The sequence below is a fragment of the Equus caballus genome, chromosome 1, assembly GCF_041296265.1.
Source record: "Equus caballus isolate H_3958 breed thoroughbred chromosome 1, TB-T2T, whole genome shotgun sequence".
Classification (NCBI taxonomy): domain Eukaryota; kingdom Metazoa; phylum Chordata; class Mammalia; order Perissodactyla; family Equidae; genus Equus; species Equus caballus.
The window spans coordinates 90850253-90876717 of record NC_091684.1 but is presented as its reverse complement, the minus strand read 5'-3'; the positions used below and the strand labels follow the sequence as shown (position 1 = coordinate 90876717).

Genomic DNA, 26465 nt, shown 5'->3' with positions numbered 1-26465 from the left:
CTGCGATCATCTGAAGGCTCATTCTCATGTCGGGTGGTTGATGCTGGCTGTCTGCTGGGGCTCAGCTGGGGCTGTGGCTGGACACCTATTCATGGTTTTCCATGGGGCTGCTTGGCTTCCTCATAGCCTGATGGTGAATGTACAAGAGGGGCAAGGGGGAGAGAGAGAGGAAGCTGGAGGATGCTCTATCATCTTTTATGACCTCATCTAAAGAATTATGTAGTGTTAATTCCACCACATTCTATTCATTTGAAGCAAGTCATCGAAGTCCTTTAAGTCATCGAAGCCCGTCTTCAAGGGCAGAGGAATTAGACAACTTTTTGATGGAGGAGTGTTTTAAAATGATCTCACCACAGTATTCTACGTGACAATTCAAGTCTTTTGTGCTAACAGTGCCATGACTGGAGAAGAAAGGGGCCTTCCTTCCTTGGCTCCAGTATGAAAACTTTCAGGAAGGGCTTGGGTCAGATACCAACTCCTTGGACCAACTACTGTAGCCAAAGGGGTGAGATGTTGTAATTAGCCGAGCATGTTTACCTGTCTGTTTCTGCGAGGAAGTGGGGTATGTGTGTTATGAGAAGACGGGGGAACTAGGACTGAGCAGATAAAAATAGTAGCTGGTACACTTCCTGCCTCATGAAACACACACACATGAAGTAATTAAGAACGATCGAGAGCAATGTATGACTTTGAAAATGAGGCATGTTACAAATATACAGGAAGATTAAAATGGAAACACTCTGTACAGAGTTTATTCATTGAGCCATGAAACATTTATTGAATGCCTGCTGTTTCCAAGCATTCTGCTGACAGTGGGAAATCCCAGGGCATTAGACACAATCTTTTCCCTCCCCAAACCTGCTCTGACATATTAGCTTGAAGTTGTCTCTTATTAGAGATTTTCCAGACTTTTGTCTTAATCCTCCTTAGGAAGCAAAGTAAACTTTGATTTCTCTCTGACTGCGGCAGCGTCTGGCAGAGCTTTGTGTGTTAGCTTTGGGACAGTTCAGTTCATCAGCTGGTTATTGTACGTATATCATATGGGGCTGACTGGCTCGCGTCCTGTCACTGAATTGTCTGATTGATGAATCCGATTGGCAGAATTAACCCTTCTACTTCTACATGAAGTGACAATTAGAAATAATTAACTCTTATTCAACCTGAGATAGTCAGTACTTAAAAACACCTTCGTGAGCTGTGAAAAATTTAACATTTTATTTACATATTTAGTTTTAATTTTGTATATATTTTTAGTTGAGGTATAATTTCTGTACAATGAGCTGTGAAATGTTTAATAGCCCTGTCTGCACCTCTGAGGGAGGACAGCCTGGCAGGCAGAGTGGAGAGCCCCAGGGCTGGGCAAGGAGATGGGTGTCATTGTGGCAGTGCCCTTGCATCCTTTCATCTGTCCTTGAGCACCAGTTTGTTCCCAGATAGACTAGGAGTAATGACATCTGTTCTACTGTTGGGGTAGAAGGTTAAATGTGATAACGGTGTATGTGAGGTGCCTGGAGCGCAGATATGTAAGGATTATTTGTTCTCTTTTCTTTCTTTGCCCACCCCTCACCTCCATCCCCCACCCCCAGGTACTATGTGTCAGAAAACACTGGATAAAGTGTGGCTGCTGCTTCTGAATAATCTCTCTGCCAGCAGTTAACACGAGTAGCAAGCAAAAAATAAGATTGAATGATTTGGCTCCTTATTTTCTATTTGGCAATAAGAAGCTTATTTGCACATAGTCTGATTTCTTTCAAGCTGCAAAAATTTCAGAAATGAGGTGAAGCAATATGTATTAAAACATGCACATTATAATGAGGCGTTTAAAGCTTGAGTACTCTTCATGTCTTCCCATGGCACACCATTTTTCTTCTCTGCATTCTAAATTTCACGACCTTGAGTCTCTCCTTCTCTGCCTCCTTCTCTGTTGTATGACATTGGATGTCATTGAGAAAAAAAAATGGAAATTCTGCTTGCTTTGAAAGAACTGGTTATCTTGGTGTTGAGGGTGGATGGAAAAAAATGGGAAAGGAAGAAAACAAGACGTAGATGGAGTGCTAAGACAAGACCAAAGAAGAGATGGAAATACTTTCTGTGTTCTGGTCATTTTTCTGTACATCTCTGCTGTTTTGTGACCTGTATCCTCATGGGCAGAGAAGGTTAAGGTGCAATTGCCAGACAACTGTTTAATCCGTTCATTTAAAACGATCGTTTCCAAACATGGCGTCCGTTTCCTCTGCGTAATGGCGCCTCTGCTCCTTCGTGGGGCTCCTTGCACTGGGCGGTACATCGTTGGACAGCTAATTTGTTTTTATAAACTGTCCAGGCTCTTAATTAAATCTTGCATCCTGTCTAATAAAAAATTGACAGCAAATATACTACCAACACATTCTGGATGACAGAGAGTCACACCAGAATAAAACCTTGAGTGGCTGTTCCCTTCAGAGTTAACAAGCTTTGCAGCCTCTTTTCTGCTGCTCTCTGCCTATCGCTCCAGCTCCCAAATCAATGAGGGCTGAAAGCAAGGCACGAATACAGCAGCTGCTCTGGAGGCCCTGTCTTTGGGAGATGAATTGCGTCCCACTTTTTTTTTTAAGTTATCTAGGGAAATTTGCATAAGCTTCCTATAGGACTCAGAAACAAAAACCTTTACGGTATATAAATTTTTGAAGTTTTACCAAGATCTTCAGTTGGAAGGAGGCAGACACTCTACGAACCAAAGGGCATCTTATGGATTGTGGGTGGAAAGTTTTAGGTGGAATCGTTCACCTTTACCTTGCTGCTGGTGGCTAGGGTCATGACCAGGAGCCTGGACACAGTTCTGAACCAGCTCCCCTGCTGCCTCTGCCTCAGCCTCACTGAGCCATTAGTGTGGGATGCTGCATTGTCCTTTTGGTCTTGTTTATCAACAAGGAAAGGAAGACCAAGTGGGTTATGGTGGCAAGGCACGTATTTGGAGTAGGGACTGAGTGGAGTCATAAAATAAAGCAGTAAAGAGAGAGACTACTCCAGCAATCTTCTAGTTGCCCAAAATCTCCAAACTCTACAAATGAAACACCTTTCAGGTCTGTGTGCTCTGTGAACACATACACCAGACTATTCTGTAAGCTCGTTACTTCATTTGCCTGCTCATCCTAGCCTGAGAATTGTTTTCATTGTACATTTGTTTCCTGAAAGTCAAATCTCTCCATTAATAAGAAAAAGGACTTGAATTTGCGACGTCACTTTCCCCGCAATACTATTGTATAGAATGGCCAACCTAAGAACCAAGGACTGTATTTTCCCTACCATCCCTCCCTCTATAAATTTCTGATCTCGTCTGTGTCTCGGCCCAGCATCTCTTGCTGTATTTCCACCTGCAGTGAATGGCAACTCAAGCAAGAAAAACTGGGAGTCATGCTGGGCTCTCACCTGTCCCTGGACACTGAGCCACTACGTCTGTTAGATTTTGTCTCCTAAATATCTCTTCCTTCTGTCATTAGATCTCATCATTTTTTGCCTGGACTAAAACACTAGTCTCTTAAAGGGCCCCTGCTTCCATTCTCACTCCCTCCCATTCATCTTTTACATGGTGGTCTTCTTTCTTAAATGCCTGTGGGATCACTTTCCCATTCACCTGTCTCCATGACGAACGTTTTAGGATGCTAACTTAGCCTGCAGTAACACCTTCTCGCCCTCGCCCTTGCCTGGTCTTCTAACTTCATTTCTTGCCACTTCTTTTCCACCCCAACCAACCTTCTCTCTAGTCCTTCAGAAGCTCTCGAAGGAGGTAGCCTTTTCCAGGACGATTTTACACCTCTCCCTGCACTTACTACTCCCTTCTCCACCTTACATCCTGTTAGGCCATCAAGACTTGGTTTCAACGTCCCTTCTTTTGGAGACTCTGCACATTTCCCCTATCCTTGTACATACTACGTCTTAAGATAGCTGTTGGCTGTCCCATTGATTGAACTCTAAGCTGCCTGCAGGAGAGAAAGAGACCTGGTCTAATTTTAAGTTTTCTCCCCAGCACCTAGCATAGTGCCTGGGCAAAGTCTACTCTCAAGAAATGGTTCTTGGATGAACAAGTGAATGTTCAAAATACATCTTATCTACAAATGATGATTATTTTGTTACTAATAATCGATAATTTGACTAACAATAGAATTATGAAGTATTAGTGCCTTTCAGGTCAACCTAGTTAAAAATCTGACAACAAAGTCAGATTCTGCCATATACCAGCTGTAAACGATTGGACAAATTACTTAATCTTTCTGAGCTTCAATTTTCCCATCTGTAAAATAGGATAATAGAGTTGTTTTGAAAATTAAATGAGATGGTGTATGCTAAATGTTTGGGTTCTATATAATGTTGGATGAATGTCAGTTACCACAATTATAATCACCAGTAAAATATTTAGATATTATGAGTCTGTATAGATACTTTTTTTTTTTTTTTTTTTTTTTTGCTGAAGAGGATTCACCCTGAGCTAACATCTGTGCCAATCTTCCTCTTTTCGTATGTGAGCTGCCACCATAGCACGGCCACTGACAGATGAGTGGTGTAGATCCATGCCCGGGAACTGAACCTGGGCCACCAAAGTGGAGCACGCCAAACTAACACTAGGGTACAGGGGCTGGCCATAGATAGTCTTTTAAACCTACCATCTTTGTGTTTTCTGTTCAAATTTGTTTACAAACAGGTTATTGTCATAGCAGCAGCTGTGGAAGCTGCCCTCCAAACTGGAATCCCTTACAGTGCCTCGTTTGATGCCTTTTGAGAGCAGAGAGAAACCAGAAAGCCCATAACAGAGGGACTTTTTAAGATTTCACAGTAGACAAACAGAGTTATTTTCCGTCACAGCAATGTGTTGGGTGGAATGACCTTTATCAGTTGATGACAATGATGTAACAGAAGGGACAGTTCCCACTTGACCTTTATACAATGTGCCAGCTTGTCTCCTAACACAAAATAAGTTGCAATTGACAGGCTTGATAGAGCACTAAGCTGACAGAAGCGTATTGTTTGAAGGAGCTAGGCAACGAAGCAGCCCCCATTAGCTGTAGAACGTGGTGACTTTCATATCCCCAAGGGTGGCTCTGAAATGACTACTACCTAAGTCACTGCCAGCACATTTAGTGTAATTAGTTCCTCTGGGAGTTTGTTTTTAAATGAGATTTGTTCATAATGAATTTTTATTGCCATGGACTTGATTTCTCTGCATGAACCACACTAGAGCCTGACTCTTCTGTCTTTGTTAGCTCTCTTCCTCGCTTCTTTGCCAAAATATCACAGGCTGTTTTCTTCTCATCTTTTCTCTGCTTTGTTTCTGCCTTGCCCCAAACTTCACCACTTCCCTTTAGTTTTCTCCCGTTGGGTGGTTTCCCTTGAGGCTTCCTCCACGAGGGCCGGCATGTGAACTTTGCAAGTTTGCTTCTTTTCCCAGAAAGTGGTGAGGCAGAAGTGGTTCTGGGAAGCAGGCAGAGAATGTGTTAGGGTTCAGCCTGGCGGGTTTGGTGGAGAAAAGTGCTACTGGGAATCCGTTGACTTGGGTTGTAGCCCTCGTTCTTGCACTGACTGCCTGGATGACCACAGGTCATTTACTTCACCTCTTTAGGAAGCCGGTGGAAGGATTACATTTTTCTTTGCAGTGGATGGCAACTGTTGGTCCCAATCATGAAACTTAAAAGTGAAAAATGGGCGTGTCATTCTGGAACTTTTCCCAGAGCCAGATCTGTTGTGATGTCAGAAATCATATTTTCGTCTGCAAAATGGGTACAGTAACGTCTGCCCTATCCACCTCTCTGGGCCCATGTGAGAAACAAAGGGATTAATAGATACAAAAAGTGTGCTGATTGAAAGAACTCTGCCAACATATTAGCTAGGCCTATGTTTGGTTGGGGAGCTGTGGATGTTTTCTGCTTTGTGGTCTTTTCCACTCTACACATGAAAAAAAGAAAGAAAAAAATTTTAAGGGAGAAAAAATTAGAAGGAAATATAAAAAAAATGCTTTGGAAAGTTGGAAATCTAATAAAACCCTCAGTACCACAGCTGAGGCTTTGGCCTCATGCTCCAAGTAAGTAAATCTCACTGAGATTAATATTTTATGCATATCTGTGGAATCAGAAATTCACTTGCGTCTTTGAAATAGGAGTCTGTCTCTATCAAATCAGTGGATGAAGATAGACATCTTTTTTTCTTAAAGACCTTATACAATAAAGTATTTGCTTACATCCTATGGACTTGGGGCAGCAACAAAAACTTGGCAACCTGGGGCTGGCAATATTTGTAGATCTGCAATGTTTTTGAATCTATGTATTTTCTTCAGAATGCCGGAAGACTGTGATTTTCCAACTGTGTTCTGAGGTGTCACAGGGACGCCTTAGGGGAGGCTGGAAAAGAGCGCTCTGTGGTTTTCTAGAGAACCTTGACTTTTATCTGTTGTTAATATTCCTATAAGATTTCATCTCCAAAGGGGTTCCATTGCTAACAAAACCGAAGCAAAACAAAACAAACAAAAAACCAAGAAGTAAACAAAAAAACTTGAAAAGCACTGCCATAGGACTTAAAAATGATACCTCAGAAACTCTGAAACTCTGTTGGGAGGACAGGCTTCTGAATCCGGGTTTCTTTTCCGTATTTAATGGAAGATCGATGTTTGAGTGTCCACAAACACAGTGTGCTAGAGTGCTGAGCCTAGAAGGATGATGGCATTTGACTCGAATCGGGTCCTGAACAGTAAGGACAGGGCTGTGCGGCATGCTTTGCTGTGAAACAGATCCTTCTGGGTACCCCGTGGGCACAAATGCTTCTGATTAGCCTACGCGAGTGTGGTTTTCCAGTCCAAACAGCAGTGTGCTTCACACACTGTTAGCCCCAGTCAAGGATGTTATTCCGTGTCCATTCCACTTAGAGGTATTCATTTTCTTCTTGGCAGCTGGAACCAATTGCTTTGGATCCACCATGCAAGCCTCAACATCCTGAACCAAATTCCTCTTAATGAAACTCCCCAAATTTAAATAAAACAAAACACATAGATCTCCACACAGAGCCAACCATTACTCCTTTAAATGTAGTGAAAAGAAAAAGAAGATTCAGCTGGAAGAACAAGCTCATGTAAGATAAAAGGGGCATCTTGTTCCTCTCTTTCTCTCTCTGTTTTTCAGGATTGCCGTTGTTTGGATGCTGGCCGTGGGCTTGAGAAAAGTCAACTGGGCATTTCTATCCACCCTAAGACTTCTCCCACTAATGTCCTCATCCGCTATCACGGCATGAAAAACCATTATTGTTCAACATCTGTATTTGAACAATTAGATTTTTGTCGGAAAAAACCCCACCCAAAAGTGAATGGAAAAATATGCTATGATTAATGTCAGTTATGGGAATTAAACTTTTGGGACCTTCAGGACCATAACTAAACACTCATTCTCCCCTTGGCGGCAGTATGTACTTATTGCAGCCGAGCATCTGGATAGGAAGTTCCTTGTCCTGCAAACTCAGGTTGGTCCCATGATGACAGCCTTTCCTCCTCTCTTCCAGAAATGTTGCTGAGGTCAGATGCGCTGGCTGTGGCCTTACGGGACTTATTTCTGGTCCATTCTCTCTGTGCAGTCTCACACTTACATCAAAGGTTAAATTTCTTATAACATGTCTGTTATATCAGACTTCTCTGATAACCTGCTCAGAGCAGACATTTTAAAATATTGATCCCATTCTGATTTATAACTTTATAGTTTATAGTCTGCTCTGGAGACTTTTGTCTCACCAATCGGGTTATTACCATTGTTCAGTGTTGTTGTTCAGCCATTGTTCATTGTTATTCCCAAACTTGGGCTTCTACCCTCCGCCCCCTCCTCCCTGTACAGGTAGACTTCTGCAGCCCCTGGGACCCGCTGGGCTGAGGAAGGGCAAGAACTGATATTTTGTCCTCTCCCTCCCGTCTTCCTCCCTCTTTTGGGGTTGTGGGGTGGGCTCCATCTGCTTACCCAAGGAACTCAAGTGCCTGGTGGCAAGCTTGTTGTACCCAGTGCTGATGTCTGGATAATTAATTCTCTAGGTCAGTGGCGTTCACAGTTTTTGACAGCCACCCACACTAAGAAACACACCATGATCCTATGTTTACATGGAACAAAAATGCAGCCCACTCGACATTGTATTCATTCTCTTCTAGTTCATGAAAAATGAATGTTGGTCTCCATCCTTTAAATTGATATTACCACCCACTAACAGGTGGGGCCAGCATTTTGAAAAAGACTGTTCTGGTCCTTGAGACGAGTATGAATGCTCAGCTGGCACATCCTCTGCTCCTCTACTCTGCTGGCTCCTCCAGCACTTCTGACCATGTTTGAAGGTGGCACCAGAGGGGCCTGTGGGTTCTAGAACCCTGCAAACATTTGACCCCAAATAAGATGCAGTTTACCCTTCTTTCAGACATCTCTCCACTTCTAGGTGGTTTTCCTGAGGACCTTGACCTAGGGCAGAGAAAGAGCGTGCTGTGACTCCTGCCCTGTAGGAGAGCCGAGGGAAGGGAGTCTGTACTGTGACTTGAGTTCTGTTCTTCCCCCAAAGACAATCTTTTCTCCTTACTTCTTTTCTTTAGTCCTCTGTGTATAGACAGAGGGGCATACTTTTTCAGGAATTCCTTCTCTTAGCAGTCTATAGTAGGATAACGGGCTCCAGAGTCTGGAATTAAAGATGAGGCATCTCATATCTTTTGTTTTTGACTGTGGCCTGTCTCCATTGTAATTTTGGTGTGAGTATGAACAATTCAACCTCTGCTCAAGAAGAGAAGGTTCTCGATGATTATTTCACACTCTCAAGTCTCACTCTTGCTGGGTTTGGCCAGTTATCATGTTGACTCTGAATACCAAGGGCCTAGCAAGGCTTTGCTCTTACAAACAAAAGGGCCAACTGAAATTTAACCAGATACAGTTGGTTTTCTGTACAGAATTTGGTCCCCATCCATTATGTTCTTCTCCACTTCACCATGGGAGAGATCCCCATTACCTATGGGGTCACTGTCTATTTCTAGAAGCACTGAATCTTGTCCCTAATGGCCTGTTTTGACTCCAGGCCCTCTACCATGTTCCTGTTGGTCTTGCTCCCAAGTGGCCACGGAGAGGGCTACAGTGGTGCAGAAATGGGCATGGGGAGTCAGCCCTGGGTCTGCACCAGCCACAAGGAAGTCCCCCGTGATCAGATTCTGTGGAGAGGCCACAGTCAAGGGGAACTTAGGTTTTATCTTGGTTATTGATTACAATAATTCTCATATTTTACATCCACAAAACACATGCTAGAATAATGGTAGTGTTTTCCTAGTGTGCTGGAAAAAGTCAAGTGTGCACTGCCTGAGCTGGCTAAGGGTCCCTGGATCCATGCCACTGAGGGGGTGGCCCTGCCCTGTTGGGGCTGGTGTCTTTGAGGGGATGAGGCTGTTTCTGTGAGTGCTGGAAAAATTGCAAACTGGAGTCAACTCAGCTACTGGAATGAAATGCTGTAGCTTAACGTTGCTAGGGTGTCACAGACAAGAACGGGAAGGCAAGAGCCAGGAGCAGACGACAAGGAGCATCTCTGCCTCCTCCAGTCTTGCAGCCTCTCTCTCTAGCGGCCTCTACTGGCAGAGCCTGAGGGAAGTCGGCAGCAAAGTTATAAGCTGGGTTGGTCTGCACAGGTCCAGCTCCAGCAGCACAGAGCAGAAGACAAAAGCTGAAAACTGAGAGACAACAGCTGGCACATCCCCAAAATAACGTCTTGCTTTTCCATATTATGAACCAGTTAAGAGATAACAGAAAGGGGGAAAGCAGAGGGAGGTCTAAATATCAGCTCTGTAACTGATAAAGCCAATATTGTAGACTGTGGTTTAGGTATGTCCCTCCTAATACCAAACCCCGGAATAAGAATTACCCACCCAGCCGCAGGCAGTGATAGCTGCAAGGTCTTCTTTGTGGGGCTCTGCCCTTGTAAACCTGAGTTCTTGGAGGAGCAGAGCAGAATGAGTGCTTCCCAAGATCATCTGGCCTCCAAAAAGAAGGGAGGGAGGAAGGGGTGGAGCTACACCTGCTCCCATCTTGCTCCCAAACTCACCAACCAGGAAACTCGCTCCATCTCCCTGGGCCAGCGTAAGGGCTGGGGCAGCAGGGGAAATCCTCCTCATGGACACCTAAGGAGCAAGGAGGAAGCATTTCCTCCCTAGGTAATGTAAAAGACAATATCCCCAAAGCAGTGGACTCAGCAGGAGCCAGTCCTTATAGGTTAACAGTATCACCCCAAAATGCATTTAGGCAAAAACAGTTCTGTAGGTGGCCCGCACTGTATGGTCCCAAGTCATGTTGCTCTGCTCTTCTGTCCTGATTCAGGAAGTGGTTTGAGGACACCAAGAGAAGAGAAGAGGATGGACTGGGTAACCCTCCTGGAAATGTCTGAGATATAGTCTTTCTTAGCCTTTGATAGATAAGAGTCAACAGTGAGCTTTTACCCCTCCCCTCCAAGAATCCGGTGTGTGACTATGCAGGATTGCTAGTTAGAAGAGGACTTTCAAACTGAACAGAATCAACCTAGGAGTAGAGCTGGCATAACAATGCAGTCAATACTTGGTAGTTGATTATAATTTTTTCTTAAAACACCAGCGCATCAGCGCCTGCTACCACTTGTTTGCCGGTGTCTGCAAGGTAATAAAATGGATGAACACATAGCATAAGACTATCAGTGGAAAACTCAGAAATTCTTCATCATGCCTAGTCTTACAGCTTGTTTATTTTCCTCTTTGCTTCATGGACACCAGTGCCGCTCACTGTAATTTTATATTGCGTTCTTATGGGTATTTCTGTTGCTGATATTGTTGCTAATGTGTATGATAGAATTTAGTCTATCAACGTATCATGGTGTTCCTCAGAGGGCTTCATGGCTTCCAGGTGGCTCAGAACCACTGAGACCTGGGAAGCTAAAGGAAGCCTGTGCTGCCGTGTGTGGAGGGAGCACTGGGAGGGAGCCACAGGAAGGACGGGAAGCTGTTGTACATGTTACATCATGAAAAAGGAAGCAAGGAGCAAGACTGGCCGTAAACTCCTCTGAATGTGGCAGTCCTCCAGGTGTTGGATCACATTGAATAGATGCCGAATTTTAAAGAGATGCCGTTTGAATTGCACTAAATCTGAATCAACAAGCTAGGGCCATCACAGCAATCTCTTTTAATTAGTTTTACTTTTTGTAAGAACTCTGCCGCTTGTATTTTTCAAAACGGTCCACAGGCGTTCTTTTCTTACTGTTTCACAATAATCCAGCGGCACAAGTTGGACTAGTGTTAGTGTTCTCTTATGTTAGATGAGGAAACTGGGTCTTAGAAAGGTTAAGTAATCCCAGGATTACAAAGTTGGTCTCAGTGAATCTGGGACTGAAATCTGGGTCTTCTGATCCTTGAGCAAATAAATCATTTAAAAAATTTTGATTTTCTTCTTATTTTAGAGGATCTTACACACAGAGAGAGGAATCACAAACCTCCCAGAGAGAGGAATAACAACCCTCCCTTTTTCATTATTTGCTTGATTATTTTATACATCCTTAGATATTTATCTTTAGGATAACTTCTTACACTATCTATGATGGTTTATCTTTAAGCTTCTGGTATTAAGCATTAGAAAGCCAAGATTTGTTTTGAAAGCGTGGATATAGCACTCCTCCTTCATTCAGTAAATATTAATTGGGTGCCTTTTAGAGCACAAACTGCACTGGGTACTGGGCAGTCAGCCATCAATATCGTCTCCTGCCTTCAGGGGCCCCTAGCTCAGTTCTTCTTTTCCCGGACAGCACTTGCCAGGAGTTTCCATCTGGGTCCAGGAGTTAGACTTCTCCACCAAGTAGGGGTCATTAAACTGTCAACTACTCTTATTTTTGGAGCTCAGGGGTGTTGGAGCTCTGTCCTCAGAGTTATGCTTAACCATAGAAGTGCCTCATGGCTGGGGACCATGACTTCATGCCTTATGGAACCATGTGGGGAATTTAGTTGGTTCTACAAGGGACCCGAGGTGTTTCTTGCATCTGCTTTCTGTTACTATTGCATTCCTGCTCTGGGAAAACGTTCCCACTTCAAAATGTTCCAACTTCAAAAATCTGCGTGATACCTAAGGACTCTGGGAAGATACTTCTAGAATTAGTCCTGCAGAGCCCTCGAAATCTTTTAGCTTCTCTTTACTCCTCTGTGAGTAAGTATAGAGGCATTCCTTGAAACCGGTACATATGCAGGTTCACAGCATGCTAAAAGCATTGCTCTTTATTAGTCATTCTTATCATTGGCTGCTGTTTTGTGATTTCTCTCTGTTAATTTCGCCTTTGAATTGAAGGTCACTGTTTTATTTGTATTGTGGGGCTTCAGCCAAAAGAAAACGGCTTAATTCAACTTGGTTCCAAGGAACTAATATTCTAGCATGCTTCATTCCTTCTGATTGGATTTCATCCTAATTGGAATGGCTCAGGCTAGTGGAAATAACTTATTTAATCTTCTTAGTTTCTTTGGAATATGCCATTGTATCTAGATCCCTTTATGCCACTCAGAGAGTTTAAGCTGTTCATGCTGCCATATCATTAGCCGGAGACCAATTTAGTGCAATCCTCCTGGCACTGAGCTCACATTCGTGTGTTCTATTTGTCCATTGCAGAAAGAGATATACACATCAGCATGGTTTGTGTCACATTTTTAAAAATAATGATGATTGTGGTTGCTCGATAATGCGCTCCTAATATCTGAATTCCATTAGAGATGAATATGTTAAAAGATGTTCTACAAAAAACAATTAAGTCTTAAAAGATTACAGGTTGCAGTGATTGCCATTAAAAAGGTGAGAGAGCCTGTGGTTTTGAGCACTGATGAGCAGATGTGTCCAGCTAATTTTTTATGAAAACACCAGCAGAGCAAATTACTCATGGAAAGTCTATTCATAGGAACTAATTGAATGCCATGTCCAGTTTAATCGTGAAAACTGAGCACAACCAAAACCAATAGAGAGAAATAATGAATAGGCATTTGAATTGTTTTACTTGTATAATTTCTAAAAATAGCCTTGCTGTCAATAGCATGTTCCCATGTCTGAGAGGCACGTCCATCTATTAAATGTCCCAAAGCCCTTTAACACACGTGGAGAAAGATAAAGGAGCCCAGGAGTGGAGACTCCAAAGTGACCATATGGATTTTCAATAGAGTCATTCTACAAGGTTACTGTTGATGTGGAAAAGGCCCAAGAATCACTGGCCCAATCTTTAAGTTGTATTATTGCTGCCAGAAATTTCCCAGGGCCTTGTTGGTATAGGCAGTCTGCTATAAAGAATTGTTCTCTTAATTTCTCTCTTAACTAGACTATCCCTAATAAACTTCAATATTCAGTATACAGGGTTGGTCGGTTTATCAGCCATCCTTCTAGGTTGCTCAGTGAGTTAGTAATTGTGTAAGTGATGAACCCATTCTGGTAATGACTGGTTGTGTATCTAAACTCAATGAAAATGAAGAACATGGCATAAAAAATTGTTTCACGTAGGAGGATCTGCCATTAGATTTAAACAAGAGCTTTTCTTTCAGAGATTACACATTTTTAAATGGCTGAAAAAAAACCGCACTCAACTGTATTTGACTCCACAATCTGTGCTGGTTGACCCCAGGTAGGAACCCTACTTGCTGTTCCCTGAATGTACGAGCTGATAATTGCCTTTTATTTCTAACAGCGGATTTTTTTTTACTAATTATTAAAGCAATATATGATATTGTAAAAACATTTAGAAAGTTCAGAAATATAAATAAAAGAAAAAAATCACCTTTATTCTCATGGCACAGAGATAACCACTGGTAATATTTTGGTATGCGTCCTTTCTGACTTTTTTCCTTGTTCTGCTGAGTGGCTTTTCCTCTCCTGTCCTTCTTTTCCTCCTCTTGTCCTTGTCTGTGTTGTAGCTATTTGGAAATGACCTAAAGAATGTTCCTCCTTCTTAGGTAAGTGCTTTCAACTCATATCTCCTAATAGAAAGCTGGACAGTTGGATGGGTCTCTCTCTTCTTAATGTAATCAGCAGAGGGGATGGCAGTGGTGGTAGGAGTGGTGACAGGGGTAGTGCTGGTGCTGTTGCTGTTGTTGATGGTGGTGGTGGTAGGAGTGGAGGAGATGGTGGGAGTAATGTTGGAAGTGGTAGGCATGACGGTGGGGAACGTTCCATGGCGCTTAAAAAGAAGTGGGCAACAGACTGTTGCCAGTGGGGATTCAGCGACCCCAGATTCTGAACAAAGGACACGGACCGCATTTACAGTGATTCAGTTCTCCACAGCATCTGTAGGTTTTTATTTAGAGAAGGTTTTTATAGTTCTGAAAATCTGAGGCTTTTGTAAGAAGTAACCAAAATTCAGTTGGTCACTTCCCTGGGATATTTGGTGATTGGCCTTTGGTGAAAGGAACATTTTCTTATGAATTTAGTTTTAAGAGTTGAGGCAAAGAGTATTTTGGACTGACTGATAACCAAGCCACTCTTTCAGAAGCTCATGATCCTGAGGAATTTTCTATGTTTTCCGCTGTGTCTGAACACTGCAACTTTAAGTATTGTTTGCCAACCTATGGATAGCACATGTGTGCATGTGCATACATATACTCCTTTATACATGCACGTATAGCTTGCTAGTCATATGACATATCCAAGACCTGGGGAAGTACTAGAAGTTTCATTATTTTTGCTATTTTGATCACTCACAATTTATTTTACTTGGTAAATTCTTGCTGAGAAAAAAACAGATGCTTCAACCAAATATTCTACTGAAATATTTCAGAACAAATCAACAAATATGTATGAAGAACAAGGTAATCAGCTAAGTGTTCAGTGGGCAAGTATCACAGTTAAATTATTGCTTGTCTTCCAAACTTTCTGTACCTCCCTCAAATGTTTGTTTTTCCTTTTATACCACAACTGGAGTGATTTCTCAGTCTTGTCTCCACACATTGGCGAGCTTCAAATAGAACTTTCCAGAAATCCTCTTTGGTGTACTCTGAAAAGATCTATGACCCAGGGAGCCAAGCTTACCCTAAGCAGTTTAGCATTAAGAATTTGAGGAAGCCAAATCTCCATTTTTATACAGAAATCAAAGAGAAGCATAAGTAACCAGTAGGCTATTTAAAAAATATAGTATTTTTCTTAATAATAAACAGCTCAAGATTTTATAGCTGATTTCATAAGAAGAGAAATTGAGAAAAAGTCACCCAGAATCATACTGACTGATGCCAAAACTCTTAGTTCCTTATAGGGTTTTTTTAAAAAAAACATATTTGTAATAATAAAGTCCAGATAATAGGTACATGTATTCTGTACATATTCCCCACATTTTTTCCTCATTGTTTTTTGACTTGCTACATACCATTCCCTGAGTGGATATACCATAATTTGTTTTAACATTCCCCTGGAATTGGATCTGAGGCTGCTTCCACTTTTGCAAGTTATTTGCTTGTTTGTTTTGGCTGTTGAATGCCTTCTGTGAGAAAGGAGTGGATGAAGTGGGAAATGGGTCGGTAGAATGGTTTGCATTTGCGTAATGCATTCGGGTGTGTATTTCAGGTTATGGCGTGCATTCTAGGATGAGATCTTCCTGTAGAACACAGTGGTCAAGAGCACAGATTTTGGAGTCAGACAGACCTGGGCTTTATTTCTGAATCCACATAGCCGTGTGACTAACCTAGACGTCCTTAAGCTTTCCCTGAGCCTCAGTCTTTTGGTCTGCAAAGTGGGCATAACCACGTCTCCCTCATGAGGTCATTGTGAGGATTAAATGATTGCTCTATGGCGAGGTGCTTGGCACATAGCACTGCTCACAGCATGGTTGCTGCTTTTCTGTGTCTACAGTACACCCCATCCAAGCAGAAACAGCCATTCCTTTATTTATTCAGCATTTACCCAGTGCCTATTGTGTGCCCAGGACTGAGCTAGACACCAATGTCTATGCAATGCAAGGCAGAGTTGAATGAGGCCCAGTCTCTGACCAGTGCATCCACAGTGTCCAGGGACCCAGACAAATGGAGAGACAGACAGATCCCTGTGTGACTGGGGAGACTCTGGGAGCAGGGGTGTCTCCTGGGAAGTGGAATAGAAAAAGCTGGAATTTGGCACCAGAAAAGATCAGGGTTCAAATTCTGACTTTGCTACTTACTTATTCCGAGGCCTGGAGCAAATTTCTTAAATTCTCTGGATTTCAGTTTCTGCCTTTGTATTCCTACTATAAGTTGTTGTGAAGCTCAGAAATAATGTATATATGATGCCGGGCCTGTAGTAGATGCTCAAAAATGATTACTATGCTTGAAGTCTCAGCGCCCCAATAGTGGCTGATTTTTATGCTAATGAATCCAAGAAATTCCACTACTCTAAAATCTCAAAGACTGGCTCAGTTGTGCTCAGGTTAGTCTGAAATACATTTTATTACAGTCTAATTCTTTGTAAACTGGTCACCTGCATGTGATGCATATGGTAATGTAGAATTATTAGAATATTCAGCTCTCAATGAATAGCGTACCTTGGCTATTATGTAAAAACCAAGGAAAAATAACTTAGGGAGACACTGATTGCTTCTTAACTGTAAAGGGCCTCCTTAGAATATTGGATGGCTGCGTGGCCAAGAAAATGGTTTACACCATATTTTCTGTCTTCCCACAGACAGAACAAGGCAGTGGGAATGAAATCTATTTAGCAGGATGTCTTTATGTGTGAAGATTTCTTGCTGCTCTATAAATGCTTATTTGCTTATTTATTCATAGATGTAGAAAGTACACTTCTTTCTTTCTGTTTCCATATTGTAGCCCAAGTAACAGGCACTTATTGTTGTGCCAAGGAATAACAGATGAGCACTGACCCTCAATTAAACATTAATAAATGTGTTGTTGTAGCATCAAAAAATACATTTACTTGATCCAAATGGAATGAGAGGATGGTTAGCATGTTTATTGCTGAAGTCCTACAAGCGAGCGTGTTAGATCCAGAAATTGAATGTATAGTGTCAATTAGAACATGTTATTCAATGCGTCATTTTACTTCGTGCCTGGTAATATCCTCCATGTTAACTTGGAGTTTGTTTGTTTTTACTATGCAGCTATGTCTACAAAATGCAACCAAAATTTCTAATATTCTTGCTGCCAGTCAGATGGTCGGTCTACCACATTTATTAAGCACCTGCTGTGTGCAGCACTCTCTACAATTCTGGCTTTAAATCTTGAGCTACACGCTGAAATCAGATTAACAATGTCTACAGGAACTTGCAAAGGTTTAAAAGAAAGAAAAGCCAGAAAAAGTGAGTTGTGTTTCCTCGACCACTGGGCCAAACAGAGAGAATAATAGGAGAGATTTTCTTAAAGGCACAGCAGGATGCACACAAATAAAAGGACATAAAAGTCACAAATGCAGCATTTAGCAGTGCTGTGGTTATCTATGTATAATTTAAAAAAGAATTTATTTTGAAATAATTTTCTGCTTACAAAAAGGTTGCAGGCATAGTACAAAGAACTTACATATCTCCCTCATTCTGATTCCCAACTGGATGCACATGTCCGTTATCACTAGCCTTTTTCTGACCAGTGGAGAGGGAGCTGCAGACATGATGCCCATCAGCCTTATGTACCCCATTGTGTATTTCCCCAAACAGTGACACTCTCACACGCCACCAAGCTGCAACTCTCCCCGTCGAGAAGTCAACATTGATACGGCACTCCTATCTGGTCTACAGATCCCACTCACATTTCACCAGTGATCTCAACATTATTCTTTTCTCCTTTCCTGTTCAGGAACACACACTGCTTGTAGCTATCAAGTCTCTTTAGTCTCCTCCCATCTTAGAGCAATTCTTCAATATTCAGTCTTTCTCTGTCTTTTACGTCCTTGAAAGTTTTCAGGAGTGCAGACTTTCCACTTTCTTGGTCTACCTTCAGTCTGGGTCCATTAATGTTTCCTACTGACTTGATTCAGGTCATGCAGCCCTGACAAGAACATAATGGAAATGACACTGTGTGCTTCTTGGTGCATCTTATCAGGTGTCACACAATGCAGACCTGTGCCACTACTGCTGATGTTAACCTTGACCATCTGGTTATGCTAGTGGCTTCCAGGTTTCTCCACCACAAAGTTGCCATTTTTCCCTTGGAAATTGATTGGTATACTGTGAAGGAGGTGTCCTAAGATTACACTGGTACCCTGCGCCCCACCAAACCTCTATTGCATCATTCCTTTTTATTAGTTGGCATCCTATTAACATGAATGCATGGGTGCGTGTACTATTCAATGGGTTGTACTTCGTTAATATTATTTATTTGATTCTTGAATTATCCAAGATTTGGCCCATATGAGCTCCTTCAAGATGGCTCCTGGGTTCTATTGACATGTCTCCACCCGTCTTTGAGCATGTCTTAATTTTTTTGTACGACAAGATATTCCAGACTCATCTTGTACTGGTCCTGCCTCAGGCCTGGAATCAGCCATTTCTCCAAGGGCTCTGATTCCTTTCGCAGAAGATGGTGTTTCGAAATCAGGATCTGTGTGCTTGGTGTGCCCATTGCTACTGGAGTATTGCTGCTTCTAGGCTTTCTCAGTGGATAAAGAAAATATATGTAAATGCACAGCACATACGTCTATAACTATTTCCATATCTATCTGTGAGTATCTGTATTAAAAACCATTAATTCATACCAGTACTTTCAATTCCAATGCAACACACCTAAATTCTTTCTGCCCTTACCCTTTTCCATAATTGTAAGTCTATTCTCCAATACTAAGAAACCTGGCTCTCTTTATCCTCCATCTATTTACTTACTTAGTCCATCAATTTAATTGTTTAATTATTGGCATATTTCTCAGTATAACCCATCTCCCACCCTCCTGGCTGTCTGCTCCACCTGCAGCCTCTTTCCCGTCAGTGTGCCTCATCCTCTGCACTGGTGGGCACATCACCAAGCATGCCATCACATGCCTCTCTGTGGCTTCCTGAACATCCCGGGTGCTGGTGGGCATGTCACCTATGTGCTCCTTCATGCGCCGCCCCCCCCACCCCCCCACCAATGAAGCACAGGAAGACAAGAGAAGGCCTGTTTATAATTTTGACCCCATCCCAGTCACTGAATTCCTTAAGAACCAGGAATATGTCCTGTTCATCTTTGCAGCCCTACAGCCTAGCAACATTGAGTTATCAGAGGTATTTGTTAATTGAGTGAATACATGAAATAATAAATAGGCATGGCATTTAGAAAGTGAAAAATACTATTTTCAAATACTCCTCCTCACCAGAGGAACCGTTTTTCCACACCGTCTATATTAATGGATAAAGTGGGCCATTCTGGTTGAAGCTTCTCTCTTCCCCCTTTGAGGCATGCAATAGACTGAATGTTTGTGTCCCCCCAAATTAATATGTGAAACTCTAATCCCAACATGATGGCGTGAGGAGGTGGGGTCCTTGGGAGGTGATTAGGTCACGAAGTGGAGCCCTCACGATGGGATTGGTGCCCTCATAAGAAGAGGCCACTCTTTCTCTACCATGTAAGGACACAGCAAGAAGCTGGCTGTCTGCAGCCAAGAAGAGGGCTCTCGCCAGGACCTGACCACGCTGGCACGGTCACCTTAGACTCCCAGCCTCTAGAACTGTGAGAAATAGCTGTTTATTGTCTAAGCCACCCAGTCTGTGGTGCCTTGTTATAGCAGCCCAAGCAGACTAAGCTAAGGCAGACTCCAATACACTTCTTTGCTGTTTAATAAAAATTATAATTTCATTGGAGATATTATTGCCATAAAGCAGATGAAGCTCTGAGACTTAAATGGGGAAGGTGATTTGTCAAATATTGTATACGCAGTTGGTGTCAAATTCATGCAGAATTCTGGTGCCCTCATTCTCAGTGTTGTGATTCCGTGTTCTTTCCAATGATGTGTCGCCACCGTGTCGCTAGGACCAGAGTGTTGGTGTAGGAGAAGAGAGTGGGGCTGAGTGAGCTTGCGTGTGGTCTTGAATGCCAGGCACAGATGTTTGGCCTTTGTCTGGAGGCCGGAGGAGGCCCCCAGGATTCTGAGAACGTTTTGTGATAACCTATACGGAAGTGCTTGGAACAGTGTCAGGACAAAGCAACTGTCTCTTCATTCCTCAGTTTATTCATTCATTCATTAGCTTGTACACGTCTGAGTTAGGAAGGGCGCTCTGTCCACCATGTGGAGATGATGGAAGGAGTGAGAGCCATCAAGCAGAGAAGTCATTCATCTGCGGAGGTGATGGTGACCCGGGCAGCACTGGAGGCAGTGGGAATGGAGAAGAAGGCATGAGTGTGGTGAACACCACAAGGGAAAATAACAAGGATGTGGAAATGCAGAAGCAGGCTACTCAGAGAATCCAGACCTGCAGGCCGGGGTCACAGGGACCCGGTTGGTGCCTTTGGGAGAAAGAGTAAAGTCTTGCAACTTAGGCAGTGGATTTGATGAGTTTTATGTTTTATATTCATTTAGTTGCTAATGAAAAGCATTTAAAGCGGCTTATGAAAATACACAAAACAATGAACAAAATGAGGGACTCTAAACTTGAATTTAGTTGGACACATTTTTGCGCACAATTGCTCTGAGCCAGGCGGCATTCCTGGTGATTAAACAATGACAAGCATGGTGATGCAGTAGGGTCACCCTTGCTGGGCAATAAACTTCGAGCCCTTTAAGAGCCATGTGTCCTTCTGGCCCCCTTCTGGCAGGATGCCAACTGTTTGGGCAGGATGCCAGGGCCTGGCCAGCCATGATCTTCACCTATCGCACTCAAAGAACATCATGAAGGAACACGGAGCCCTCCACATGAGCTACTGTCCTGGGAACGCTGGCTGTCCCAGGGACAGCCCTCTTCGCAAGCACATAGTCTTTGTGCCCCCCGCCTATATCAGCAACCCCCTCCCTGCCCCTGGTAACAGTGTGTAAGTCTGTCCAGCTGGCCGCCCCTGGACATGCCCTGTATGTAAGTCCCCATAAACCTTATGTCTTGTTCGCTGTCTCCAGGTCTGTCTTTTCTTCAGTCTGTCTGCAGTCTATGCCACACTGCTTGCACAAGTGGGCATGCAGCCAGACACAGTCTGTCTCTCATGGACACAGGGGGCCTTGAATGAGAAGAGACAAACAGAGGCACCTCGTGCAAGGAGAAGTCCGGGGGCGCTTAGGGAAGGTATAGACCAGGGAGCCCACCTGGAGGATGGGGTGGGGCCCGGAAAGGTGCCCTCAGAGGGGATACTGAGACCTGGATCCTGGGCCCGTGTGGGAAGGATATTTCTGGGAGAGGGAGCAGCAGATTCCTCCAGCTCAGCTCATGGGAACGTCATCCTCTGGTTGCTCAGGCTAAAAACACTGGAGTCACTCTTGACTTCTGTTTTCTCTCATTCTTGGTGTCCAATCTGTCAGAAAAGATCTGAAATCCCAGCACCTTTCTCCACCCCCACTTTCACTTCTAGGTGGCCACCATTAGGTTTGTCCAGGGGACTGTGGTGACCTTGTCCCTGGTCTCTGGACTTCTGCCCTTTATGGTCTTCCCAACGGAACATCTGGGTTTTCCTGTTAAACGTGAGTTGATCACGTCACTCCACTGCTTAAAACCTTCCAGTGGCTCTCATCCCCCTCGAGGTGAACGCCAAAGTCCTTTCGATGGCCTCTGACGCCCTGATGATCAAGGACCCTCTCTCCTCTCATCTCCTACTACTCTCCTCTTTGTTGGCTACCTATGGGCCTTTGTCCTGGCTGGGAGCTCCCTCTGCCTGGGATATCTAATTAGTGAACAGGGCTGTAATTTGCAAGAACCAGTAGAATGTACCCTCTGCCAACCAGAGGTGATGCCGGCATGTGAAATGGAACCCCTTGGAGCCGAGAGCCAATCGAGAGGCTAGAGTGGGAGATCATTTAGAAATTAGAGATAATGATAAGCTACAAAATCGATGGTCACCATCCTTGTTCACTTTTCTAATCATAAAATAGAAATAACTTGAGGTATCTTCATTTTTGAAGGCAAGTGGCAGCATAGAACATAGCTAATTGCAGATATTACCTGGCATAATTCATATTTTCTTTTGGGATTCATTGTGGCCATGATTTTTGCCAGCCAATTTACGACTTCCAGGGTTTTATTTTGCTGGATTGGCTTGCATTCTTTGGGGACTTTTCCCCTGGCAGTGGGAGGGTACGGTTTAGAATCTGGTAGATGCTGAGGGAGACCAGACTGAGTGTCTAACTTTCTTGCGAACACTTGATGGCCAGTCCTTTTGGACACATGCTAGGTGCCAGGCTTCCTGCAAAATGCTTTGCACAGATTATCTCATTTAATCCTCAGAAAACCTTACGATGGAGATACTGTTATTAGCCCCATTTCTGCAGATTAGTAAACTGAAGCTTAGGAAGGTTAAGTAACTGGAAGGTCAGACAGCTAGAAATGTCAGAGTTGAGGCACAAACTCAGGTTTCTCCTAATCCCCATGTAATGGTATCTTGACACATCTTTGCCACTACGTTATGATGGCACCAATATGTTATTTTAAAGCATATAAGGTAAGAAATTAATTGTTTTTCACTGAGGGTTTGATTTTATATAGCAAGAAATAAGTTAATAACTAAATAATAAATAAATTAATAAAAGTATTAATTAAAATAAAGTAAGTTAAAAAAATATTTGAAGCTTGGTGTTACAGAACGTGTACCTTTCGGTGTTATCCTGGAAGACCTGTCAGGCCACGCTCCACTGTGTATTGTAAGTGAGGTGTCAGGAATAGCTCCATCTTGTCACTTTGAAGAAGGCTGCATGAACTGAGAGCCTTGTTGCTTGTGACTTGGTCTTGAATAGTAAATAAGTGACCCTTTCTGGTATCGTTAGAATGAATCCATGGCAAATTCTCTTAGCAAGTTTCTGGCTATCCGTCCCAATGCATATGGCAAGTTTATGGGGAGATCTCTCAGTTGACATCCCCAGAGACACAATTTTGCTGTCCATGACACCTGAGGCCTGCCTTTCCTCCCCCAGGTGTGTCCCCCAGGAGTGGGCTGGTGTGAGAGAAGTGTCATGTTGAGGGCGGCACTGTGATTAGTATTGACCTCTGCTGGTATGTGATAAAAGGTTCTGAAGGTGCTTTCAAAGTAACAAGCTTGTTGAAAACTGTTTTAATTTGAAATGGAGTCTTCTAGAAATGACCTACTTGAAAAGTAGGTCAATAGCGAAGGACAATGTTTGCGTTGCACTCCTGGGGAAGCACTAGGCACTCAAGGCCAGAGGCGGCTGCCTGGGATCTCGGGTAGCCCCAGGGCCCACCTACTACCCAAGGGTGGAGGGGATCGAGACGTCTGCCCAACCGCCTGGCAAGGACCAGCGGGAGGGAAACTTTGGCAGATGGTATTTTTTAAACCGACACCTTACATTTCTGCAAAAATAGCTTTATGGGAAACTTTCCAATTGTTTGGGTGTTTGATTATGATGGTAAGTTCTCACTCGAGGAAATTCCAATTTCTGCAGTTGGTTTTTTTAAAGAAAAATTGTTTTACAGGGATTCTATATTTATGCCTGTCTCAGGAGACTTAAGACCATTAAAAAAATAATAGGACCCCTCCTTTCTAACAGAAGTGGATAGGTGGTCATGTACAACGTGATAGAATATGAGCATAACATCTATGACTTGGGGACTGTGACTGTTTCTATTTTGATGGGCAATTTCTAAGGAAACATTTGTAAAATCAATGCCCAAGCATTGATTCAATTGTCTATATAGAACTCATCAAAATTAGCAGATTTCCTCCCAATTGACCACGAGGGTTTTTAAAAAGAATTAAGTATCCTTCTATGTGATGATCATAATTATGACCGTGATATAAATACATAAACTAGACCCTCTGATAGTTAGAAGAATGAAGGGTGGGAGGGCTGTATTGTCAGTAAAAAGACAGAAGATTCTTAAAAGCACCGACTGAGAGATGAAGTGCTGGCCTAGAAACTGGTAACCTTTGTATGAGGTCATGAATGTTGACTGGGAGTGGGGCTAAGAGACACTGGACTATCTACTTTGAGTTTCATGGTTCTTTATTTCTCCCTCTCATCATTTTGGATTTCCAGCTGAGATGTTGAACCAAAGATTAGAAGACCTGGAGAAAGAGAAAAGCAGCCTGCACTTTCAGCTTCCTTCGAGGCAGCCGGCCCTCAGCAGCCTCCTGGGCCACCTGGGAGCACAGGCCCAGGCTGCCTTGCGCCGGGCCGCTCAGCAGTAAGTACCTGGGATTGCCACCACCTTCCTCTCCTCGGGCTCTTGCTTTCTCCGCTCCCATGTAGTGAAGAGCTGGGAGGGGTTTAGCTGGAGAGACCCTCAGCTGCTTTTTCCCGGGGAGTACACTTGTGTTGGTTAGGCAAGTGGGGGTTCCTTCCAGAGAGAGAGACCACTGTGGGTCATGCTCTCCTAAGAAGGCCTTTCTGCTAATTGACAAAGAGACCCTCCACAAGCACAGCCACAGCCTGGGGGTAAAGCTTCCCGTGGGAGCCCAACCTTCCGAGGAGGTGGGGGTGGATTTCCTCCTGTCAGGGCAGCTCGGTCTTCTGTTGTTGTGTTAAGATCCACAGACAGTCCCCTCTGACTGAGGGATGAACACACATCCTCCTCCTGACTCCACCTCTAGATCCTGAACAGCTTTTCCTGTTTCTGCTGCGCGAGGGTCCCCTGGGATCGATTATATACAGTGAGCAAGTGCTATTTCTAATCCAGTGGCTCACAATCTTGGCTGCGTGTTTGAATCACCTGGAAAGTTTTTAAATGTCCAGGATCCACCCCAGATCAACTAAAGTAGGCTCTCTGAGGGTGTGACCCACACACTGGTGCGTTTGAAAAGTCTGAGAGCCACTGCTCTCGTCTGTCTGCTTGTTCCCTCTCTCCTTGGGTGAAGGCTTGCTGAATACTATCAGCCTAATCACAGTTCAGGTCTACTTCTACTTAGGGATAAACATGGCCATGGAAATTACACTTTGTTTCCAGCTTCCAATTGGCCCTGACAATCACAAGATTGTCTGGCCTATTCCTGTTAGGTGTACATGGCACTCTACATTCACTTCAGCCTGGTGTCTCCCCGAAGCCTGTCTTAACACTGAGGCCAGTTGTTTCCTCGTGTGCTGGCTCTGCAGATTTCCTGGGAGCACGTATCATGGTGCCTGGCATCTGGTAGGTGCTTCCTTCTCAATGTTTGTTGAATGAACTTTTATGCGGTCTTCTTAAAGAGCAGGTGAATTCCACCTCCCCATTTCTATGCTTTTTTCATCTCACATTGAGGTATCACCCCGTTTTCTCTCCCTTTTTCATCATGGGGTCCTTCCCAACTTGACTTTTCACGTAATTCTTTCTTTCTTTTGTTCTTTGGGGTCATTTTTGTTCTCCACTCCAGTCTTGGCCCATTTTTAGCATCTGCCAATGCATTATGTTTCTATTTATTTAGCAAACACTTGCATAGCAGTTACTAAGTGCTTTAAGAAGTAACTCATTTTTTTTCATTTTCATAAAATTTACCATTCCAACCATTTTTAAGTGTACAGTTAAGTGGCATTAAGTATATCCACATTACTGTGCCTCCGTCACCACCATCCATCTCCAGAACTGTTTTTTATCTTCCCAAACTGAAACTCTGTCCCCATTGAACACTACCTCCACATTCCCCACAACCCCTGGCAACCACCATTCTGCTTTCTGTCTCTATGAATTTGACAATTCTAGGTATAAGAGTTGTCATTATAAGAGTTGATATAAGTGAAATCATACAGTATTTGTCCTTTTGTGATGGGCTCATTTCACTTAGCATAATGTCCTCAAGGTTCATCCATGTTGTGGCATGTGTCAGAATTTCCTTCCTTTTTAAGGCGGAATAATATTCCATTGTATGGATGTACCACTGTTGGCTTATCTATTTTTCCGTTGATGGCCAGGAAGTAACTCATTTAATCCTCAAGACAATTCAGGGAGTAGCACTATTTTATGTGTCGATATCTATGTCTATATGGAGAGCTACATCTTCATCCTCTATATCTATATCTGCATTTAAAGATGAGGAAACTAGGCCCAGGAGAGGTTCAGGGTCTTATGCAGACCACCCAGTGGTGGGTGCTGAGCTCAGGCACAAATGCGGCCACCTGGCTTGAGTCCTCGCTTGGAACTAGCATGCTGCGCTGCCTCTCTAAGTCGACCTGGCAAAGGCGTTTCAATGATCTTCTCTTTAGTCTACATGTGATCTTATGGAGAGCGATGCTTTTGTTATGGTCTTGGCTGAGCTTCTCATAGAATACAATGAACAAAAATAAAGGCAATATCGTGCATTCTCCCTCAATTAGGTTACACCTTCTGACATTTCTTATATCTGACTGTTTGTGACCTATAAAGGTAGCAATTTCAGAGGACTCAACTTAATATGTCCCCCATAAAAGTACAAGTCTTTATCAACTATTTACGAAGCCAGTGTAAACTGTTGGGTTCCCTTGTTAATTATTATC

At 43.2% G+C, this 26465-nt stretch overlaps 1 protein-coding gene across 8 annotated transcripts in view; it reads left to right on the top strand.

Annotated features, from left to right (window-relative positions):
• DISC1 (DISC1 scaffold protein) overlaps positions 1-26465 on the top strand; it is a 339947-nt gene that overhangs the window by 63676 nt on the left and 249806 nt on the right. For all 8 annotated transcript variants that reach the window (XR_011423792.1, XR_002809874.2, XM_070229105.1 and 5 more), the window contains exon 4: positions 24060-24207. Coding sequence is in view for 6 of the 8 variants with exons in the window: in XM_070229105.1 (XP_070085206.1) it covers positions 24060-24207 (148 nt within the window). In the remaining 2 variants the exon portion in view is untranslated. The remainder of the gene's footprint in view (positions 1-24059; positions 24208-26465) is intronic.